We start from the raw sequence: 20322 nt of genomic DNA on the forward strand, positions 1-20322 counted from the left end.
TCAGCCCGGCGCCGGCACCTGGTCACCGCAGCTCTGCGAGGGCCTGGCTTTCCGCCCCCAGGGACACGACCTGACTCGTCTGTGAGTGCCCTCTTCCCAAACCCCTGTGACAGAGACTGCCTGGCAGCGCTGTGACCAACTGCCCTTATTTCTCTCGAATATCCATTCACTGTCAGAGCATTTTTCTTTGTGTATTGTGCACAGGACAGAGACAACATTGTTCCTCTCCCTGCCCCACTATTTCTTTTTTAAGCTTCCCTCAGTCTTCCTTTCTAGGAAAACAACAGTGCCGGTTCTTTCAACACCATCCCCACAGGTCGTGTTTTCCAGCACCATACGTTACCGTGATGTATGGGGACAGCGTGGAAGAAATGGGGCTGCTGAGCACGGACACCCCATGTTCAGGCTCACAAACCAGCGGCTTTCCAACCTTTTTTTGTTTGTTTTGCAGACCCTTAAATAGTTTCCAGTGGCAACAGCAGCAGTGTATGTGGTCACTTTTTGTGGACATGGTGGAATTTTCCTCAATTTTCCTGTCTTTTGAAGACACCAGAGAGGCAATATTTAATATTTTCTTTACAATTTCTCTTGCTTCCATTTTTCCCTTGCTACAGCTTTTAATGTTGGTGTCAGCAAAGAAGAATTAAAAAATGAAATCACTAATTTTAGGCAGTTTTCATTTGAACTTCTGATTGCTCTTACCAAGACACAGGGCTTTTTAAGCCCTAACAAATGCCTTGAACACAGGGACTCTGTAACCTTTATTTATGTATTGAGAGTAACTTTTTGTGGTTGCAAATGCAGGGAAACACTGGATGCTAATGCTACAGCCAGTGCCACGTTAGGAGCAGCCAGTGTTGACAGCACAGGGAGTCAAGAAGTAGATAAGGATGTGTGCTGGAACAGGGCCAGGAAACACAGACGGTTCGATTCCCTCTCCCCACGCTTGTCCTGACAGTGAAAAACTGGGCAATCCACGCGCCCCGTCATTACCCAACCTTCGAACTCAGTTGCTGTGATTTTCTAGCACAACTTATTTTCTTTGAACAGCTGTGACGCTACGTGAAACTTGGACTCTGTGATTTTAATTACTTTGTAGAAGTGCCTGTATTTGTAGTTCCCAGGTACCTCATAAATCCACCCAAAATTCAAAGCTCCAGCTCACAACTGGCCCGGGGTATTTCACCTACAGTCACTGTGCTTCGTAAATGTGACATGGCAGGATACCACCAGAAACTGATTTCTGCGCTGGCTTAGTGACTAGAACCCCACCCCCCCGATTTTCCCCCCGGGTAAATCAGCACAGGCGCGGGGCCACACACCCACCTACCCCTGCGTGTGGGCAAGGCACGTGGCTGAGCATCCTGCTTCAGGGCAGGGACGGTGGTGTCCATGGAGGGGTCAGACTACCTCGCCTCTCCCAGTGCCAGAGATCTCAGCTGCTCTCACACATTTGCTCTGCAGTGGCAGAGCACAGCCCAGGCTAACTGGTCTGCACTCACTGTGGATGTGACACAGCTCCATCCCTGTGAAGAATCCTGCTACTTCCATGTTCCTCTGGTGCTGCCGTTGTATGAGTACCTCCGTGCCAACGGACGGGGAGCCCCAGCTGTCCCTGAGTTGTGTTAAATACCAAACCCAACAGGATTAGTCAGGTTTTGCCAAGGTTTGAATGAGATATATCTGAACAACTTGCAATATCTTCTGCGATATCTTCAGAAGATACTGCAAAACCATCATCCTTTTACTTCTTTTAGACCTGAGGCCCAGATGATGGAGTGAGACCTGTCTTGAACTCATCCCTGGTGTTCCTGCACTGGCCAAAGCAGTTGCAGGGCTTGAGAGCACAGCTGTGGGATTTCACCTTTGGAACAATCAAAGCCTTTCCTCATTTCCGTAGCTCTACACGTTCCAGTCTTTTCAGAGCAGTACTCTTCAGTCATAGAATCATAGAATCATGGAATCATAGAATCATAGAATAGTTTGGGTTGGAAGGGACCTCTAAAGGTCATCTAGTCCAACCCCCCTGCCATGACCAGGGACATCTTCAACTAGATCAGGTTGCTCAGAGCCCTGTCCAACCTGACCTGGAATGTTTCCAGGGATGGGGCAACCACCACCTCTCTGGGCAACCTGGGCCAGTGTTTCACCACCCTCAGCGTAAAAAATTTCTTCCTTATATCTAGTCTAAATCTACCCCCCTTTAGTTTAAAGCCATTCCCCCTTGTCCTGTCGCAACAGGCCCTGCTAAAAAGTCTGTCCCCATCTTTTTTCTAAGCCCCCTTTAAGTGCTGATAGGCTGCAAGAAGGTCTCCCCAAAGCCTTCTCTTCTCCAGGCTGAACAACCCCAACTCTCTCAGCCTTTCTTCACAGGAGAGGTGTTCCATCCCCCTGATCATTTTTGTGGCCCTCCTCTGGACCCGCTCCAACAGGTCCGTGTCTTTCTTATGCTGAGAACTCCAGAGCTGGACGCAGTACTCCAGGTGGGGTCTCACCAGAGCAGAGTAGAGGGGCAGAATCACCTCCCTCGACCTGCTGGCCACCCTTCTTTGGATGCAGCCCAGGACGCGATTGGCCTTCTGGGCTGCGAGCGCACATTGCTGGCTCATGTCCAGCTTTTCATCCACCAGTACCCCCAAGTCCTTCTCGGCAGGACTGCTCTCAATCCCTTCATCCCCCTGTATTCATACCTGGGGTTGCCCTGACCCAGGTGCAGGACCTTGCACTTGGCCTTGTTGAACCTCATGAGGTTCACACGGGCCCACTTCTCTAGCTTGTCCAGGTCCCTCTCGATGGCATCCTGCCCCTCTGGTGTGTCAACCGCACCACTCAGCTTGGTGTCATCTGCAAACTTGCTGAGGGTGCACTCGATCCCACTGTCTATGTCATTGATGAAGATATTAAACAGTACCCTGGCCCTGGGAGAGGCGAGGTGGTCTGACTGCTCCATGGACACCACCATCCCTGCCCTGACACAGGATGCTCAGCCACGTGCCATCCTGCTTAAAGGACTTAGTACCCTTGATCCCGCACCTCCCCAGCGCTCAGTGGAGCTCACACATCTTGCCTACTTGCTGTCATACCAATAAGCTGTACCAATCTGCTATTGCAAGAGAAGGAATTGACTCCGACTTTCGAGACTGCCTCCAAAGAGCTGGAGAGAGCACAGTGCCGCCATGCAATGACGGCTTCATGTGATGTGCTGTGATGTGGCACCTGTCTGTCTGCACACTGCTAAGCCCATGTGTCACTCCCTAGTTCAGATGCTATGGTTAGACTGAGCCACAAAATTCCTTGCCTGTCGCTAGGACAAGTGCGTGCTGTGACAAAAATGGCCTCAAACATTAGTTACAGCCACCACAGAAGCTGATCATCGCCATTCCACTAAAAAACACTGACAAAGTGTCCTATGTCACCCAAACCAACCCCATGGTGTGCAGCCTGGGCCCCTTCTTCCTGCTGCTACATCCTTCATCCTGGAACAGGGATGTCCACCACACAGACCTGTTCACCACGGAGAGCCTCCGGCTGCTCACCTCTGCAAGCCCTCAGCCCAAGCCGGCAGGGAAATCACATCTCAAAACCCCAGCTGTGTTAGAGCCGTAAGCCGAGGAGGGCATGTGTAAGTCAGCTGGCCTTCTTCCTATCATCACAGCACATGGCAGGAACAGGAAGGCTTCAGTGAACCATGTATGTACGCACTACAGCATGCTGTGCTTAGGAGAAGCTGCTCAGAGGATACCCGCGTTACTACCTGCTCTGCTGATCAAGAAGCCAAGGCTGTGCTTGCCAGATCCTGTGGTTATTTACTCTGGCACAAAATTAAAATAACTCTGTTTGTACTGGAGCATGAGCAGAATTTAACTTTCACTTAAACATGCAAGCAAGGAATATCAAAACATGTAAGAGTGTAAGAAAATATATTTATTAAATTCCACAGCAATGCTATGGTAAAATTGTTAAATACATGCGTATTTTTAGACACCCAAGCAATACAACAGGAGTTACAACAGCCAAGCAAACTAGTTTTAAAATGGATGCAAAGCTGGTATCTTAAGTGTTAGGTTAGTCTTAAATGTCATCTGCCACACTGGAATATTATTTCCCCAACATGATCCCACGCTTCCTTTTTCAAGCATGCATTTGTTTAACTGCTTAGCTAATAAATTTTCATGTTGATACACTTCGTTGAATCAGTATTTTACTTGGTATGCTACAACTTCATTAAAGTGCCTTGTGATGATTTTGCTTAAATTGTGAAAGAAGTATTTTTTCAATAGCGGATTTGGAAGCTGGAAAACTTCAGTATCATTAAGCAACAGAACTATGTTAAATGACCGATTAGATTTAGTGTGTTAGGAAGACTATTTTGTCAGCTTGGTTTATTGATTTATTCTCAGAATTAATTTCTATAGATGACTATTTCAAATTGGCAAACAGTATTTTCACTGGTATTAAACAAAAGTCCATGAAAATCTTTGTAAAAACAGAACATAAAACCATCTCTAAACAAATTATTTACGCTGTAAAAAATATGGTATAAAAAGAGCTAAAAAAACATTGAACCTGTTCACAGTATATATTTTTAAAGTTACAGCATTATAGTACAATGTTTGTTTTTTTCCAGGTGACCTGTATGGCTCCACCAGCTCCACTGTTTTGTGCGCCACAACAGGATCAAGGTTCAAATTACTGTTACCTTCGGGTAGGATTTCAGACATGAGTCGATTCAGTTATCTTCTTTTTTTTGCTATCCCCTGGTTTACAAACTTTTCAGACATGCTATGAAGCATAAAATGTTGTTCATCCTAAGCCACTCTTGAATCACATTAAGGAAACATTGACAAAGTGATGTTCAAGGCTTCTTTTTTTATTGTATTACTAGTAAAAAGTGTGAGACCTTACCAGTTTTTATTTTACTTTGCCCTGCTTGAGCTATTTCTTTTTTTAATTTTTCTCAGCCCAAATAATGAAAATGAGAACATTTCATTTTTTGCTTTGTCCCCCTGGGTAAGTTTTACTTACTACATTTTGCACAACATGAGACCAAATGAGTTGCAAAGGTATCGAACCCTCTCGTGGAAGTTGTGCATACACTTCCACTGGAGCTTGCTTTCATGTAACAACGGTCGAAATGCAGATTTGGGACCATCCAAAAACCTACCTAGAGATCCTCTTGGGTATCACATTAAAAAATCAGGATGCCAGCTGCTCTGCTGCACCACAAAACCACCCAGGCAGTGCTGGCACAAGGAGAGGGCGAGACTGGAGAGGGATTAACCCCATCCTCTCATGCAGCACCCTGCCAGTAGACCAGCTCACCTGCATGGGGATGCTGAGCCCTTGCCCTCCAAAATACCAAAGTTCTCTGGAGACTTTTTTGTTGTAAAAGCAGAAGGAATTAATAGACATTTTTGTGGGGAAAAAAGTAATGTCATGCACCCTGGGACAACTTGTAAAGTTACAGAAACTCCTGCCAGTATCATCTGAGGTTTGTTTGCATAACATGCAAAAAGGAAACAAACACTGGCTATCTTAGAAACACTAGGGAAAATCCAGAGTTATATAAATGGGGGAGGTGAGGAAAGAAAATTGTTATGGAAGAAACTGTTTTCCAACTTCTAAGGAGATATTTAAAAATTTAAGACAGGCCTAAGCATGAGGAAATTAGTTTTTAAACACTCCAACATTTCTGAATCCATGTCTGGCATTTGGGGTCTGGGACTGTGTTTCCAGGCCTGCTAAGGAAAAGGCCAAGAAAAAGCCAACAACAAATCTTGCAAACTGCTGACAGCATCTCTGAGCATCAGCCACGCATGGCACCGCTTAATGCACAGCAGCACAAACTCCGTGTAGCGTGTCGGGAGGAGCACAGACAGCAGCTGTTTCCTCTAGATGAAACTGTGTCTCAGAAGGCATATATTCAAGTACAGGGCTCTGAAAAAATCGCTTTGGGCATTGCAAGCCAACTTCCTCTGCAATACACACATAGGTACATAATGATGTAAGCACATATGTGCATAAGGGGTTAGGACTTTTCTTAGTGTTAAAAATATTAATGCCATTTGCACTGAAGTCTTCATCAAAGTCTGTGGTGGAACAGAAGATGCTATTTACATGGGAAGCTCTTGATAGATCTATGGTACATAGAGCCTTGTTAGCAATCTGTTTCTTTAAATGTTACATTTTTCCTATGTATTTTAAATTGTTTTACTATATTTCTATCTACTTGTAGGTATACAAATATTCTATTTACAAAACAATATTTGTCTAAAAATAGAGCACACGATTTCTCACTGCCTTTTCAGAGTGATGTCTAAACACCTTCTCCCTCCAATGCATCCAATTGCCTTCATTTTTGCTACTATTCACGTTCAACTGAGTGTCCTGGATGACAAGATCACAGGAAACACCACAGCCCTAAGCTTTACCCAGCTGAACATATCCAAAAAAAAAAAAAAAAAAAGGCGGCTTGAACATGCCTTTTCACAGCAGCTCAAAACTCGAGGTCAGCAGGAGCTTGCTGCTGCCGTGCTCCCAGCAGAGGAAAGCTCTGGTCCCCCACATAAACTGAAGACAAAGAAACATGTCACATTTGCCAATTGTGCCGTGCCAGACAACACGGCTACTGGTTCCCTTTGGAAATGGTTTATCCATGAAAGCAGCAACTACAGATAATAAAGACAGCTACCACAGCAAATGTCAGTCATTGGGTCCTAAGTCTGCCTATGCAGCCACTGCATAGCAGGGGAGGTAATTCACTGCCTGCCTGTAATATTAGCTTACTATTTTGTCGATACATTAACTAGTAGTTCTGTGAGGTATATCACATGCAGATTTATCATCCCAAAATTTAACACACAAAACCAAGATCCCAGATCCCCCCGCATATCAGAACAACAAAAAAAATGAATGTGTCAAATAGGAGAGTGCACGATGTTACATCAAATGTGACTGATATTCCACGCATACAGTGAACAGTACAAAACCCCATTACAACCCCCAAATTGTCACATATGACAGGCATGGCTCAAAAATAAAAAGCAGCAGCACCGATGATTTGCTTCAGAAAGAAATTGCTTTCTGTAGGCATTAACACCCTACATCTCTGAACACTGATCCAACTGGAGGATTGAAGCACTGAGTTAGGAGTAACAGTGTTTCGGACACAATCTCTTCTGGTCATATCCCTTCTGGAAGTTGTTTTTTTGTTTTGTTTTGTTTTTTTAAAAAGCTGAACTTTCTATTCTTCTAGAAAAAAAGCAAAAAGCCAAAAGAACTAAAACAAAATAGACGTTCAATAAAGGAATAAGATCTTTCAGAAAATAATGGTTAGAAAATGCAGTACTTCAAGTTTCCTAATACATTTTTCAGAAACAATTTGACTGAAGAGGCTCACCAGAAAGCCCGAAGGCACTAGAACAAGGAGTATCTTCCCTTCTGAAGCCCAAAGTTTTAGTCTTACAATTGTTATAATGCATTTAGAGGCTAAACAGCACCGTGCTTTGAAAGCGAATTTGGTAAGAAGACATTCCTGAAGATGCTTCACTGGTTTAACATGGCACTTGGGCTCAAAAAGTAAGTCCATTCCCTGACAGTCCTTGCCACTCATTCTTACTGCTCCATGCACCTAGGGTGTCTTCACATGGTCACTAAATTAGCACACACCCTCTCACTACCCATCTGCTATTTGGATTTGCTGCTGAAGATTTAAGGTAGGCATTTGAAAGGAGTCCTCACTGGCAGCACTGAATAGGTTCAAAGAAAACCACAGAGGTGAAGCAGCTGAGCTTTCAAGTGCTGGAATGAAAACTGCTTACTGGTTCATAACCATTAAGCAACAGTAAACGATGCTACATATGCTGCACAAGCCTGTGTCTCTCCCCCATTTGCCCCACTCTTCTGCTACTGATACAAGATGATACATATGGTAAGCCATTGCTATTAACAGGACTCTCCTACCCTACATCCTGGAAGTCAGAACACCAGTCAAATAAAATATATAGTCAAAGTTTAAAAAAAAAAAAAAAAAAAGTGATGGATAATTAGATGAGAGTGCTTTCGTAACATCAAGGCAGACTCTGTATTTGTGGATCTTTTCCCTACCTGATCACTAAGAAATGAAGCAATTTAAAATGCTGTTGCCTTTACTGAATAGGAAGAGCAGCACAAAGGAAAACCTGAGTATGTGATAGTTGTGTTTAAGTCATTCACCGTGGGAGCACTGTGAAGGGCGTTAGGCTGCTCCCTGTGAGCTCTGTGTGTTCTCTGCAGCTGCCCTGGTTTCCAGTCTGCCAAATTAAAAATTGCTAGTCCTCTCAAACTGCAGTTTGGTTTTCTTTCTTGCAATACACAGCCATATTAAAGCACAGTTACTCTTCATGATCAACTATTCTGCTACAGAGGTTTTTTTCGTTTGGATCACCATATAATACTGATTGTTCCTCTGCATTGAGAAACTGCTCCATGAAAAACCCGAACCACTACCCATACACTCTGTCCTTGACATCTTCTGCTTTCAACTAAAAGCATATGGCAGCACAATCTAAAATTCATCTTAGGAGTAAACACATTAAGCCAAATCTGCACTAAATGAAAGTAATCTGCTCTAAAAGAGATATTGTGAGGAAGGGTTGTTACTATTAGGATGTAGCCACCTCCCAGCTATCAAGCACAAAGGGCAGAACTGCTTCCTTTTATGTATTAGTTTAGTGTTCTGAATAATGGGCAGTAATAGATTAGGCATGAAACTTCCTCTTGCGGTGATCTCTGGTGACAGATAGACACACCAGCTCTTCGCACTGCCTCTTCATTCGCAGCTCTGCTAATTCCAAGATTCTACCTCAAAAATCAGAATCCTATCTGCACTTTCTCTTCTTTCAGACACACCTTGCACTCTGTCAGGTCTGCAGACAGATCTATTTTTACTGTCTTCACATTTCACTCTTCCAGGAGGCACACACAGGTAGTTGTTACTGATGATGATTTGGATGCCATTTAGTGTTTTGCCTTTTTGTCAGTTTTGAAATCCCTCTGTATTTTCATTCTACGGAGATGGCAGAAACATACCAACATGTGAAACGGCACCACTGTTGCTGTGATTAGGTTTAACTTGGCGTTTGTTTTTATTTTGATGGCCAGACCACATGGTTTGGAGACCAAATGTCTGCCAAGCTAGCCATCCCCCTGGTCTGCTTTCACACATACAACTAGCAGCTTAGCCCATTCAGCCTCCTTATCTGTTTTGGGATCTTGTTTAGAAAACCACTCCCCCATCTTATTTATTCAAAAAACCACAAAATAGCTAAGGAAATTGAAATCTAAAAAAAAAGATTCAGTTAGGACTTGATGGAGACCCTTTTTGATCAAGCTCTTTAACATCTGACCTCTCACCACTGTGTTTTACAGTAAGGAATAGGTAAGTTAGAAAGCACTTTCTCCTGTAAGCTAGTGAAATTCATGTGTGCCACAGTCTGAAGTTTACACAGTGAAATGTTACAGCTGCCTGAAGATGCATATGTGAAAACAAGCATTTTCAAAGATGATTGTTCTGAACACTCCTTTAAGTACACAAATGTACATCATTTAAGCTTTCTTTGCGTCACTTGTAAAGGAGAGGTAGAATTAGCGGCACTAAAACACCCTTGGATTTTTCCCTGCCACTAGAGAAATCCCACCTTGTACTCCCAGCCAGGATTTGTAGAGAAGGTCCTGTTGGGTAGACAATAGAGAGCAGCCAGGCAGCAGGTGGCAAAGCTAATACAATAAAGACCATCCAAAGAACAATTTGTTCTCAAGGAGCTAATACTACTACCTCTAATTTCATGTGCCAAACTGCTTGGACAGCTAATGTTAGTAGACAGAGGTTTCCCCATGGTTTACATTACTGTATAGTGCAAAGACTGCTGAACACTGGGAGCGAATAGAGTACCACTTCGAAGCAGGAGATCTGGAGCTGAAGCTATGAAATACAAAATGCATTAGTGCAATACATTAGGAAAGATTAACTCCTTAACCAAAGGACAGAAAAAAATACAGAGCACTAAGTTTTTAAAAAAAAAAAAAAAAATATTAAACTTTATGCAGTTCTTGTTGAGGTTTAAATCAGTGTTACACTTTTTTCCCCAAGTTTGTACCCCTGAGTCAAACATTGAATAAACATTGTACAGTAGGTACAGAAACTAGTGTCTAGTTAAAAAGCAACAGATTTGAATGGCCATTGCTTCAGAAGTGTTAAACAGTGACGATACCCTTCTGTATGGGAGAAGAAAAAAAAAATTGCACTCTCATTTGTTCTTAGTTTATAACTAGGTAAAAGATCTCAACAGTTTCCAACCACATTGTTTCCATGTGTTAGGCTGAGGTTTGTGATAAATGAAACCTTCAGTAAGGAAACCTGTTGGGGCTGCATCATTTGAGTATGTACAGTTGAGAACAACTACAACAAAGCAAAGCAATCTTTCCAAGTTATAAGTTGCATGAGACCATATTAATCTTGGAGCACTATGTGAAGGTAGACAGAGTTCTTTGACTATGATTATCAGGAGCTCTAAACTCAATACCCCTTATATCCAAGATATTTTACTAGAGTAATAACTAAATTGCTATAACTTTGGCCTCTCGGCCTCTATTAAAATGGAACATCTTTCGCTAACTTAAACATAACATTTAGCTCACTAGAACCTCTGCTGACTGTCTCCAAGAATAAGTCATGCCTTTTGCACTTTTCCTCCTCCTTTCTTTACAACATCAGGAATAACAGCTTATTTAGAAGGCAGGTTCAGGTGCAACAAGGACTCACTGTTAATCATTTGGTTTGTTCTGAAAAAAGTGTGTGAAGGACCACCCTATGTTACTAGGTTTGGGAGAGTCTTCATCATCTTTTGGGGGAAGCAGAAACTGTCGGGAATTAATGGAGCATGGGCTCCCAAAAGATGCATTTTCATTGTTGCTTTCAGCTGATCCAGGAGAGTCTGGAGTGTCCATGTTCCAGGCATTTATGTTTGCTTGAGGTCTGTAACCTGCAGTTTTATCCAATTCTTCCTCTGCAGGTGAGCGACTCTCTATTTTCAGAGCACTGATAGGCAGCTGCATTTGCGGCTTATAGCCTGCTGTAGTCACTAAGTCTATCTCTGGCTCCTCCTCTGGTTTAATCTGAGGCTGATACATTGACTGGATGTCAATGTAAACCACCTGAGATGACCCCACAGGTTCATCCATAGGGGGATTTGAGATCTCCTCTTCAATGATAGGGGGGCAGTAGGACACAACCACATGGTTCTCTGTTTCTGAGTCAGAGCCATCTTCAGGCACAGTGGTGTCTGCTGCCGGGGACATCATCTCTGTGTCTTCAATCTTGGGAGCTGCAGACCGTGTTTCCACCACTTCAACACTATTAGGGGTGCAGGGGTTCATTTCCAGTGTTTTAAGTGTCTTATTCCCCTGAAGCGAGAAAAAGGAGAAGGGGGAGACTAAGCCAAAGACCTGGAAATCCTGAAAGCAACAACTTGCCCAGATTAAACCAGTATGTTGGCTTGTGGCTTGTACTCATCCCACTGCCACTAGTACAATATAAAAAAAGTGGTTTAGTTCTCATTTTCTGGCTCATCATTTATTCCTGTTAATGTTAAAAGTATTTTAGCCAACTTAAAGGCTTGCAGATCTTGCAGTAAGTGTTTGAGAACTCTTTCCCCAAATCCTGGCTTTGTGTAACCCATTCCACAAGGTTATTTAAGTGTTACGCCCAGTTCCAGCTACTGTGTCTACCAGGAGGTTTGGGATATGGCAAGTAGGCTTCTCCACACTTTCTACTTCTCCTAACTCTGTAACAAAGATGGGTACGTTACTCCCACATCAGTATCGTGTACTGACACTTCCCATTAGTGTGGGAGGAGAGAAATGCCGCAGTCCTTTCCTAGTTCAAACTTTGCAAGTAACTAAATTAACAACAAGAAAGTTCTAGCTAGCATCTGACAAAAGTTACTCAGTAACTTGTCATGCTCCCCCTTGCCACAGAGTTTTTTCTACAACTGGAGCAGAAGACTCAAAGTTTGCAAAGGAATTCTTTACTTGCAATACATTTTAGAAGTTTAAAATACTAGATTTAAAATGCGGGTTACCTCACAGATGTTCTTCTGAAACTGTAGTGCCTTACTGTTCTCAGGATTCGGGATCTCTGGATAAAACGTTTCTTTAATCCTTTAAAGAGGAAAGAACAGACTTTTAAAAGTTACCAAGCCCTGAAGCAGACTGCGAATACACAACAGGGGTCAGGACATTTCCCTTTAATTCAGAATACTGAAGACATCTGGCACAAAGATTTAGTGTGTTACACTTTCACGGAGTATTTAATGGAAAAAACAGCAAACCTCCGGGGAACTTGATATGCCACGTTTACGGAAAGTTGAAGATGGTATGCCTACCTGAGTGTTTGTGGATGGCTCACAAATTAGTATGTCGCCAGCTTATTTCCACTTGGGAACTATTTATAAGCGGTGCTCGCTGGGAGACAGGCTCCTGCAAAACCTTTTTGCATTCCTCACTCTGACATCTCTCCAACTCAATTTCTCCCTCACCTTCTACAGTGTGTTTTTGCCACCCACCTTTAAACAAAGCCCACTGACATCTTTGGGTACTTGGAGAAAACAAAGACTAACTAAAATAATGGAAAATTCTAGCACTGAAGCAAACACATCCAGGAAAAGATCAGAACTGAATGCATTTACCATTCCCTCTTTCGGTAGCAGAAGATGCTGGCCACCACTCCAAGCAGCACAACCACTGCCACAGGGATGAGAATTGCAATGATTAATCCTACAGCTGGGGGACGAAAAAAGAAGACAGTATATATATATCCAAAGTTACCAGCAAGTTTTATGTCTTTTCTAACGTTCCCACAGATTAGAGACCGTTTCATCAAACTCATCTAACAGTGGTCTGCAAACAGTGACAGTGAAGCGTATGTATACCATACACTTCCCTTTTGCTGGAAGGGCAAAAGTCCATCCATAAACACAGCTGATTCAGTGATACCTACAGGAATCAGCAGGTAATTCTCTCTGATTGCTTAATTGCGAAAGGCTTCAGGTGCAACACAAGACTGATTGCCACTGTAATTTCTGTTCTCAGTAAGCACTGGAATTGCACTTTCAGGTTACTTGAACTGGCCAAATCTCTGGTAATGGCTCTTATAGGCCAACAACTCATTGCACAAACTGCACTGCCTTTTATACAGTTTACAATGCTTCTAATCCCCAGGGTTTAGCTCCAATACATTCCCACTGCCTTCCTCCATTGATGTTAAGTGCCTCAAGTTTGATTTTTCGTGTATCTTAGTTGCACCTTAGTGTTTAGTCTTTCATATGAAATACTTCCTCCCTCCCCCCCCCTTCCCCAAAGTCAATCTGTTTTTTTCCTAACTGTCTCTCTGGGTTTGTTTCTGTCAGGGGATCGATAAAACTGAATTCAAAGCAGAGAGGCATCTGTTTATAATTCTGAAATTGGTAAATACTTCCACAATGTCTTTCTTCCCACCATGTATTAGCAGATATTCATCATGGGAAACTTGACAAAAACAACTAGCTGCTTGAGAAGACTAAGTTCAGACTCCACCGTATTTAGTAGTAGTTTAGAAGTTATTTTTCTTGCATACATTACCATGAACTACAAGGTAGCTGTAACAGGAAAGGAACTTTTCCTCACCCTGAAGTGTACCAATTTTTGTATTTAAAAATAACCAACTAAATAAATTAAAAATTAGGCTGTAGGCCCAAACTACCTAACGGGACCAGAAAAAAAACAAAATAAGCTCAGCTTTATATACATTGTACAGACCCTGTGCTGAAGACTATTAATGAACAGGGATATTCAACTTACAGTCCTCCTTTGTCACCACATAGAGGCTGTTTGGAGGGCTCAACCCACCAGCAGTGTAGGCTTGCAGGTCCAGTTGGTAACTTGTTTTGCCTTGAAGATCAAGTATTTTCAAAGACTTCTTTGTTAAGTCAGTGATATTCTTAACTTTAAGCTCTGGATTCCCTGTTCGTTTGGAAGCAGTAAAAAAGCATAACCTTATAAGAAAGGATTCCCACAGAAAGCCTCAGCTTTAGCAAGACTTCCCTGAAGTCAGCGTATGAAACCTGAAGAACAATCTGTATAAAGGAAAACTGAAATAAAGAATCCTAGCAATGCTGCTTGCTTACACAGCACCAAACAGCACAGGAGTGTGTTGTTGCTGCGATTGACTTCAGTTTCTTCCACTCCTGCTTGACCTCTTATGTTAATGTGAATCAGGCTTCAGTTCTGTAACAGAGATGTCCATACAAGATGGGTGCTGGAAGAATATACCCAATTAAATATAGCCACGTAACCTCCCCCATGTCTCATCTAGCCAGGGTATCTGTACACAGGGCAGCATGTCACATTGCCACTTAGTCACTGCATAGCTTTATGCAGGGTTTTCTCCGACTTTTGCCTTATATTAATAAACAACTGTGCTAATCACACAAGGAGCCAATTATTTCAAATGCTTTTGTCACATATCAGGGGCCAATTATGCCAGTGAATAATGCAACTGAATTATGATTAAAGCATCTTTTTTTAAAGTGAAATTAAATTATTAAAAAAAAAAAAAAGCTCGAGCAAGGAAGTTGCAATCTATAGATTTCATTTACCTGATTCTGAAAGCCTAGGCTTTAAAACACCTTTTTCACCTTTTGCAAAGGAAAGCCGATACCCCTCCAAAAACCCCTGACAATCTTCAATAGGAATGTCTTCCCATTTTACCAATATAGAATCTGAAGAGGTTTCTTCTACAGTAAAATTTGGTGCACGTTTTGGAGCTGTAGGGAGAATTACAAAGGAAAAAGATAGTAAGAAACCACATTATCATTAAATGCTGAAGCCATGTAAGTGTTTCATCAGTTTTATTTCAGGGCTAGCATTTTCAACTTTTTCCTGAATACTTTTCCCTCATTCTGAAGAACATGTGAAAAGACTTAGCAGGTGATAACTACAAAAATACAAGTATGTCAGTCTCATTGCTATTAATTACTGCAGTATTATCTACTAACAGAAGCTGAAAGAAAAATCTCTCCTTGGGCAGCCTTCTTACAGACCCAAATACCCTTCTTTCTGCAACAAACCCCAAAAGATTGCATAAACATTCAGAGCATACAAATTACTTAGCTTTTAAAGGCTTTAACTCTGTGACTTCATAGCTTGTCTTCAAATTAAACAAACTCCACATTCCTATCATGGAAATCTATCTCAGCTTAAAAGAACTACTCTTAGCAGGCGTCACAAGTCCTTATTCCAATACCTGTACCCCACTGAAAGTGTTACATCAGATATTGTGTAAAGTCATGCGCATCAGGACTTAGTCCGACATTTGGCATTTATCTATCAGTGCTGAACTCATGTTTAAGAATGCTTCTATTTTTGTCTTGATGGTTATCTGTCCAAAGGCAAATTTGAAGTTTTAGAATGAATCTATGCTCTTGTGCAAAGTGAATACATTTCTCAGTTCCTAATAAGTTTCTTCTGCTTGTTCAATGCATTTTTAGTCCCCCAAAGTCTTTATCCTGTTACCTTGAAAGCTTCCAATCTGTTGAGAATACATATGGAAAAATCTTCTGGGAAACTGTTCAGGATTTTGAGAGATATAAATGACTGGAAGTTGAGTTTCTGGTAAAATTGCCTTAACCTCACCTTCAACCTTAGCAATGAAATAAGTAACGGCATTTCCAAGGGCTCAGATTATGTCAGCAGCTCAGTTTTCCAAGCAAACTATTTTAGCAGAAAACACATTAAACTTCTAAGTGAAATGGGTGCTGTAGTTACAATACAATACAGTTGTGATGTTAAAGGGTAAAGCCATGTTCAGATTCCTGGGAACAGAAAGCATTCAGATGCTAATGCATCTCCAGGCAAGCAAAGCTCAGCCCTAGATCAAACTGCAGTTACCCAGATGGGGTTGGTACAGGAGGGAATACAAGTGCAATTCTCTAAGTGGCTTGTATGCTAGGATCTAGTTCTGGTCTAAGAAGTGCTTTTAAACAGAAATGTTGTGGACGCTTTTTATATTTGCTGAGCTGTACCAAATGTGCTCAGAAGTTTACTTTGACTTGACAAATCAAAAAGAGTTGCCTCCTCTCCTGCAGAAGTGACCCCATCCCTGTGGTTCAAATTATGCCTGTGCCTTCAACTCTGAAGACCACTGTCTTCAGAGCAAACTTCTGTGACACCTTGTGCCACCACACAAGCTGGAGAACACAGGGTTATTGCATGCTGGGAACTGGAAGTGGCTAGAGAAATGTATTACCATTATATACAGAGAACGAGCAGAAGTCAGTAGTATTGTATGGGGATTCTGGTCTCAGTCTTCTTCTGCCAACACTGAGCTAAAAATAGACACAGTTTAAATTCACTTTGTAAAGATCCTGAATGATAAAGTGCACTTACGCAGCTCTTTCATATACCCAGTTATGTTTTTCAATAACTGATATCCACTGGATTTGCAGCCATATAGTGAAAAGTTGTATCTCACACCAGGTCTAAACAGAGCTGCAAGAGAAAAATAGCTGTAAGAATATTTCACTTATGAAGAGTGATGCTTTTAGCTTTCACACGATACAGACATATAAATACATATTAAAAAATTACAAAGTCTTAGACCACAGTGTTAGGTATAAATACTACCTCTACTTGTAACTCCTACAAAAGCTATGCCATCAGATGCAGTTTAGAAGCAGTAAGCAAATCTAGCTCCCGGAGAAATTTTGGTTCTAAACAAATAGTATTCAAAACAGGCTACTCAAATGGCATAAATTGCTCTTTCCATGCAGAAACACAAACTGAAGTAACCAGAGACAATCCTCTTCCTTTCCTCCCACGGCAGCCATGTAGATCCTGCCTCCTCCTCAGAAATACAAATGCATTTGGAAATACCCAGGCTTATTACAGCAACAGTACAAAAGAAATTCAGAGAACTCTCAAAAGTGATAGTGAAGCACTTAAGCAATGAACTCCAGGCCTGAAATGACTCTACAAAACAGATAGTCATGAAATTTCTGCTTCACATATCTTTGGTGGAGGCATAGGTGTTTGATACTACAACATATAAATAATTTACCACTTCCCGGGATTTCCCAAGTCAGGGGTGTACGCTACTTTCAAGATTTTTTCTAAACAAGATGCCACTGTAAAACTCTACAGAAGTCAAGTGGGTTTTGCAAGAGTTCAAGTCCAGCCTGAGATATTCTCCTGGCAGGACTAAGTGCAGAGGTGAATTTGCCAGCTTGATCCCAGCCCTAGCAGCCTGGTAACTCCCACAACCTGCCACAAGAAGCATCCCAGGAAAGTGCTCAGGAGTAGAGCAGTGCATCGTTGGACAGACATATGTTGTCTGCTTAGAAAAAGCAGGCTTTAGCCAGCACAGATGAAAACAACATGGACACAGTGTTGTAATTCCAGGCAGGAAAACATATTGCCTCCTCCCCCCCCCAGGTCTCACTCCCCCCCAACTTTCCTATGCACACAGCTCCAAGTTGTTTTCTCTAATGGAGATTTTATATACTAAACTCTTCTATACACCCTTTTAGACAGCAGAGAAAAATCCTACATCTTTCTTGGATCCTCTCTTTCCTCTTCTGCTCCTACTAGTCCCACCACAGCTGAGTTTCATTTCCCTGATCTGCCCACCAGCATCTAGAGACCTGGAATGTGCCCTGTTCCAGGAAATTTCAATTGCTGACAGCAAGCCAACACATGGAGGTCACACTTGAAAAAATCTGCCTCATGTAAAAACAACGGATTAGTCTTCCCCCATCCTGAGCAGTGCTGTTTATGTTTAGAATCCAAATAAAACCCCAAACCCTAGATTAACTGTTATGCATTAGGCTGAGTTAGGAAGTTTTTGGGTGTAGCTAGAAGAGGTAATTTCAAAACAGTTAATAAACATAAGATGATAACAGTTAAGTCAAGACTAATATTTGGATTTGGCAAGGCTGTGTAAGAAGTTAAAATAAACATAGTACCAAGAAGGGGTTCATTTATATACACAAGCACACAGCAATGCAATAATCTTCAACCTATAGCATTGATGCTTCTCTCATTCCACTTGCTACTCAGGCTCTCAACCAGAAAGACTCACAGAAAATTATTTCTGACTTACCAGACTTTATCACTGCATCTGTTGTATTTGAAGGAAATTTCTGCCAGTCCACACTACAGGGTTCAGATCCAGATGAATGACACCATTTTACTATGTAGCCACAGGTCATGTTGGGGTAAGAATTCCAAGAAATATAAATTCCATTCCCCATTGCCATGGCCCGATCTGTTTTGACATTGTCTGCAACAAAGACGACACAAAAATCCATCAGAGGGCAGACACTTATCTATAGTCCAAGCTGGAAGAAAGCCTTCCAGCCACAGCACAAAGGTTTAATAAACTGCAGTCATTTCTAAGAACGAGAGGCGCACTCCTGGTACTGTGAAATTCGAAGCGGTGCACTCAACTGTGCTTTCTGAAGTGCTGGAAATCAGACGTAGCCTGCAGCAAATCCCTCAGTCAGCCTTAAGTATGATGACGAGAAGTGCTGCAGCTCAGGACTGGCTTAAAAAGCACTTTTTTAAGGTAAGGATTTACAGCAGATGTCAGGTTCAATTCTGACTTGACACCGATTTGGCAGGAGCCTCCAGCTATAAATTCCTGCTGTCATTTCATCAAACAGTTTGCTCTGTGTTTCTTTCAAAGTGTCTTGCTGTCACTTGCCCGACCACGGACAACCATTTTTCACCAAGAATCAGCAGCAAAAGTCAAGTTTCTGGTGAACTTTATGGAGGCTCCAGTCTACCAAGGATAAATTAAAAAAAAAAAAAAAAAAAAAAAAAAAAAGGTTTGCCTTTAGTCTATTTTTCTTGTTTCTGATCATCAAAGGTTTAGCTGCCCTTGAAGTGATCAGATCTGGGAATGACTTCTGATTCCTGCAGCTTCCCTCCATGGCTGTCCATCAGATGGGACCCCGCCGAGCAAAGGGATGTTTTCCAAAGGCCACCGCAACAGCTGTCGCCCTATGACAGATCTGCAAAAACAATCTCAGGGTCTCAGTTTTTCCTTTTTCAGTGTTCTCATTTATGCTCCCTATTGAGTCTATTATTTCATGTTATTAAAGCCATAAACTATGGAAGGCTGAAGGGCAAGGGCAGTTTTTAAGAAGCAGTGCTGTAAAAACTTTACTTTCACAGATGTGCTGTGAATGTCGAAGGACTCTCTAAATAATCTTAACATACAGCTAAGTGTACAATCCTTCTCTATGTTGCTCATCGCAAGAAAGACACACATGACTGAAAAAAGACAAGTCCAGTCTTTCCAGAAGTCTTTCAACACTTTTCCCTAAAAAACTACTATGCATCCAGTGAAACTACACTTCTATGACGCTGGAAGAGAGTCTATTTCTAATTAGACTGCTTTAATTTTCCTATTTACAGGAAAGGCTTTCTACTGACAGTGAGCACATACTCTCTAAAAAATGCTTAAATACACCACACTCAATTTAAGTTCCTGAGCCAGACGACTAGAAATTCACACAGGGCAGTACTGCTCATTTTGGTGTATTTATAGCTGCAACCTAGACTAGTAGAAATAACTACTAGCACTACAGTACTACTGTGGTAGGGGAGCCTGTAACAGCCAGATTATATGCCCCAACTCCCTACAGAGCACTTTTCAGAGACAGCGAGAAATTATTTAAGGCAGAGCACCCTTTGTTTGTGTTTTCAGTTTTCACAAAACCTCAGCAGATCTCAAGCTTCAGAGCCACTGCTCTCTTACGGACGTTAAAAGCACTTACAGACTGTACACAGGAAGCAGCCAGAAAAGATGTTTGGGCAGAAATGTCATCCAGTTCAGTGAATGAGTCATCCTTCATGACTCCAGCCAGTGACTCAGATAATTCCTATACCAACTTGGGAGCAAATCTTCAACGAGTACAAGTTGGGTAACACCAAAGGGAACCTCAGACATCTGAGAGAAAGCTACAAATGAATGCAAAGCTCCAGCTGCCATCAGCTGTCCCACACTACAAACCTATTACGGAGACCTCCCCGACTCCCAAAGTCTCGTTCTTTCACTGCTGAAGGAGAGCTATAAAAGCATTTTCATTCGTTCAGCTGTCCCATACAACTACTTTTCCCACCAAGGAGCAGACTAAGAATATACTTTTAGGTTTGGTGTTTCGGAGAAGCACAAGAAACATTAGGAGCAATGGTTTTCCTTTGCATAGAAACAAACTCGTATTTCATTGTGAATCTCAGCCAAAG

The 20322-nt window shown here is 42.0% G+C and overlaps 1 protein-coding gene across 4 annotated transcripts in view; it reads right to left on the bottom strand.

Annotated features, from left to right (window-relative positions):
• Positions 1-3903: 3903 nt before the first annotated feature.
• Positions 3904-20322, bottom strand: part of LOC143173025 (leukemia inhibitory factor receptor-like) — an 88433-nt gene continuing 72014 nt past the window's right edge. For all 4 annotated transcript variants that reach the window (XM_076362983.1, XM_076362982.1, XM_076362984.1 and 1 more), the window contains exons 15-21: positions 18173-18352; positions 16462-16563; positions 14673-14840; positions 13876-14037; positions 12726-12819; positions 12120-12198; positions 3904-11442 (exon numbers count right to left, since the gene is read on the bottom strand). In XM_076362983.1, the coding sequence (XP_076219098.1) occupies positions 10804-11442; positions 12120-12198; positions 12726-12819; positions 13876-14037; positions 14673-14840; positions 16462-16563; positions 18173-18352 (1424 nt within the window). In that variant the 3' untranslated portion in view covers positions 3904-10803. The remainder of the gene's footprint in view (positions 11443-12119; positions 12199-12725; positions 12820-13875; positions 14038-14672; positions 14841-16461; positions 16564-18172; positions 18353-20322) is intronic.

This window comes from Aptenodytes patagonicus, chromosome Z (genome assembly GCF_965638725.1).
Source record: "Aptenodytes patagonicus chromosome Z, bAptPat1.pri.cur, whole genome shotgun sequence".
In the NCBI taxonomy this organism is placed as follows: domain Eukaryota; kingdom Metazoa; phylum Chordata; class Aves; order Sphenisciformes; family Spheniscidae; genus Aptenodytes; species Aptenodytes patagonicus.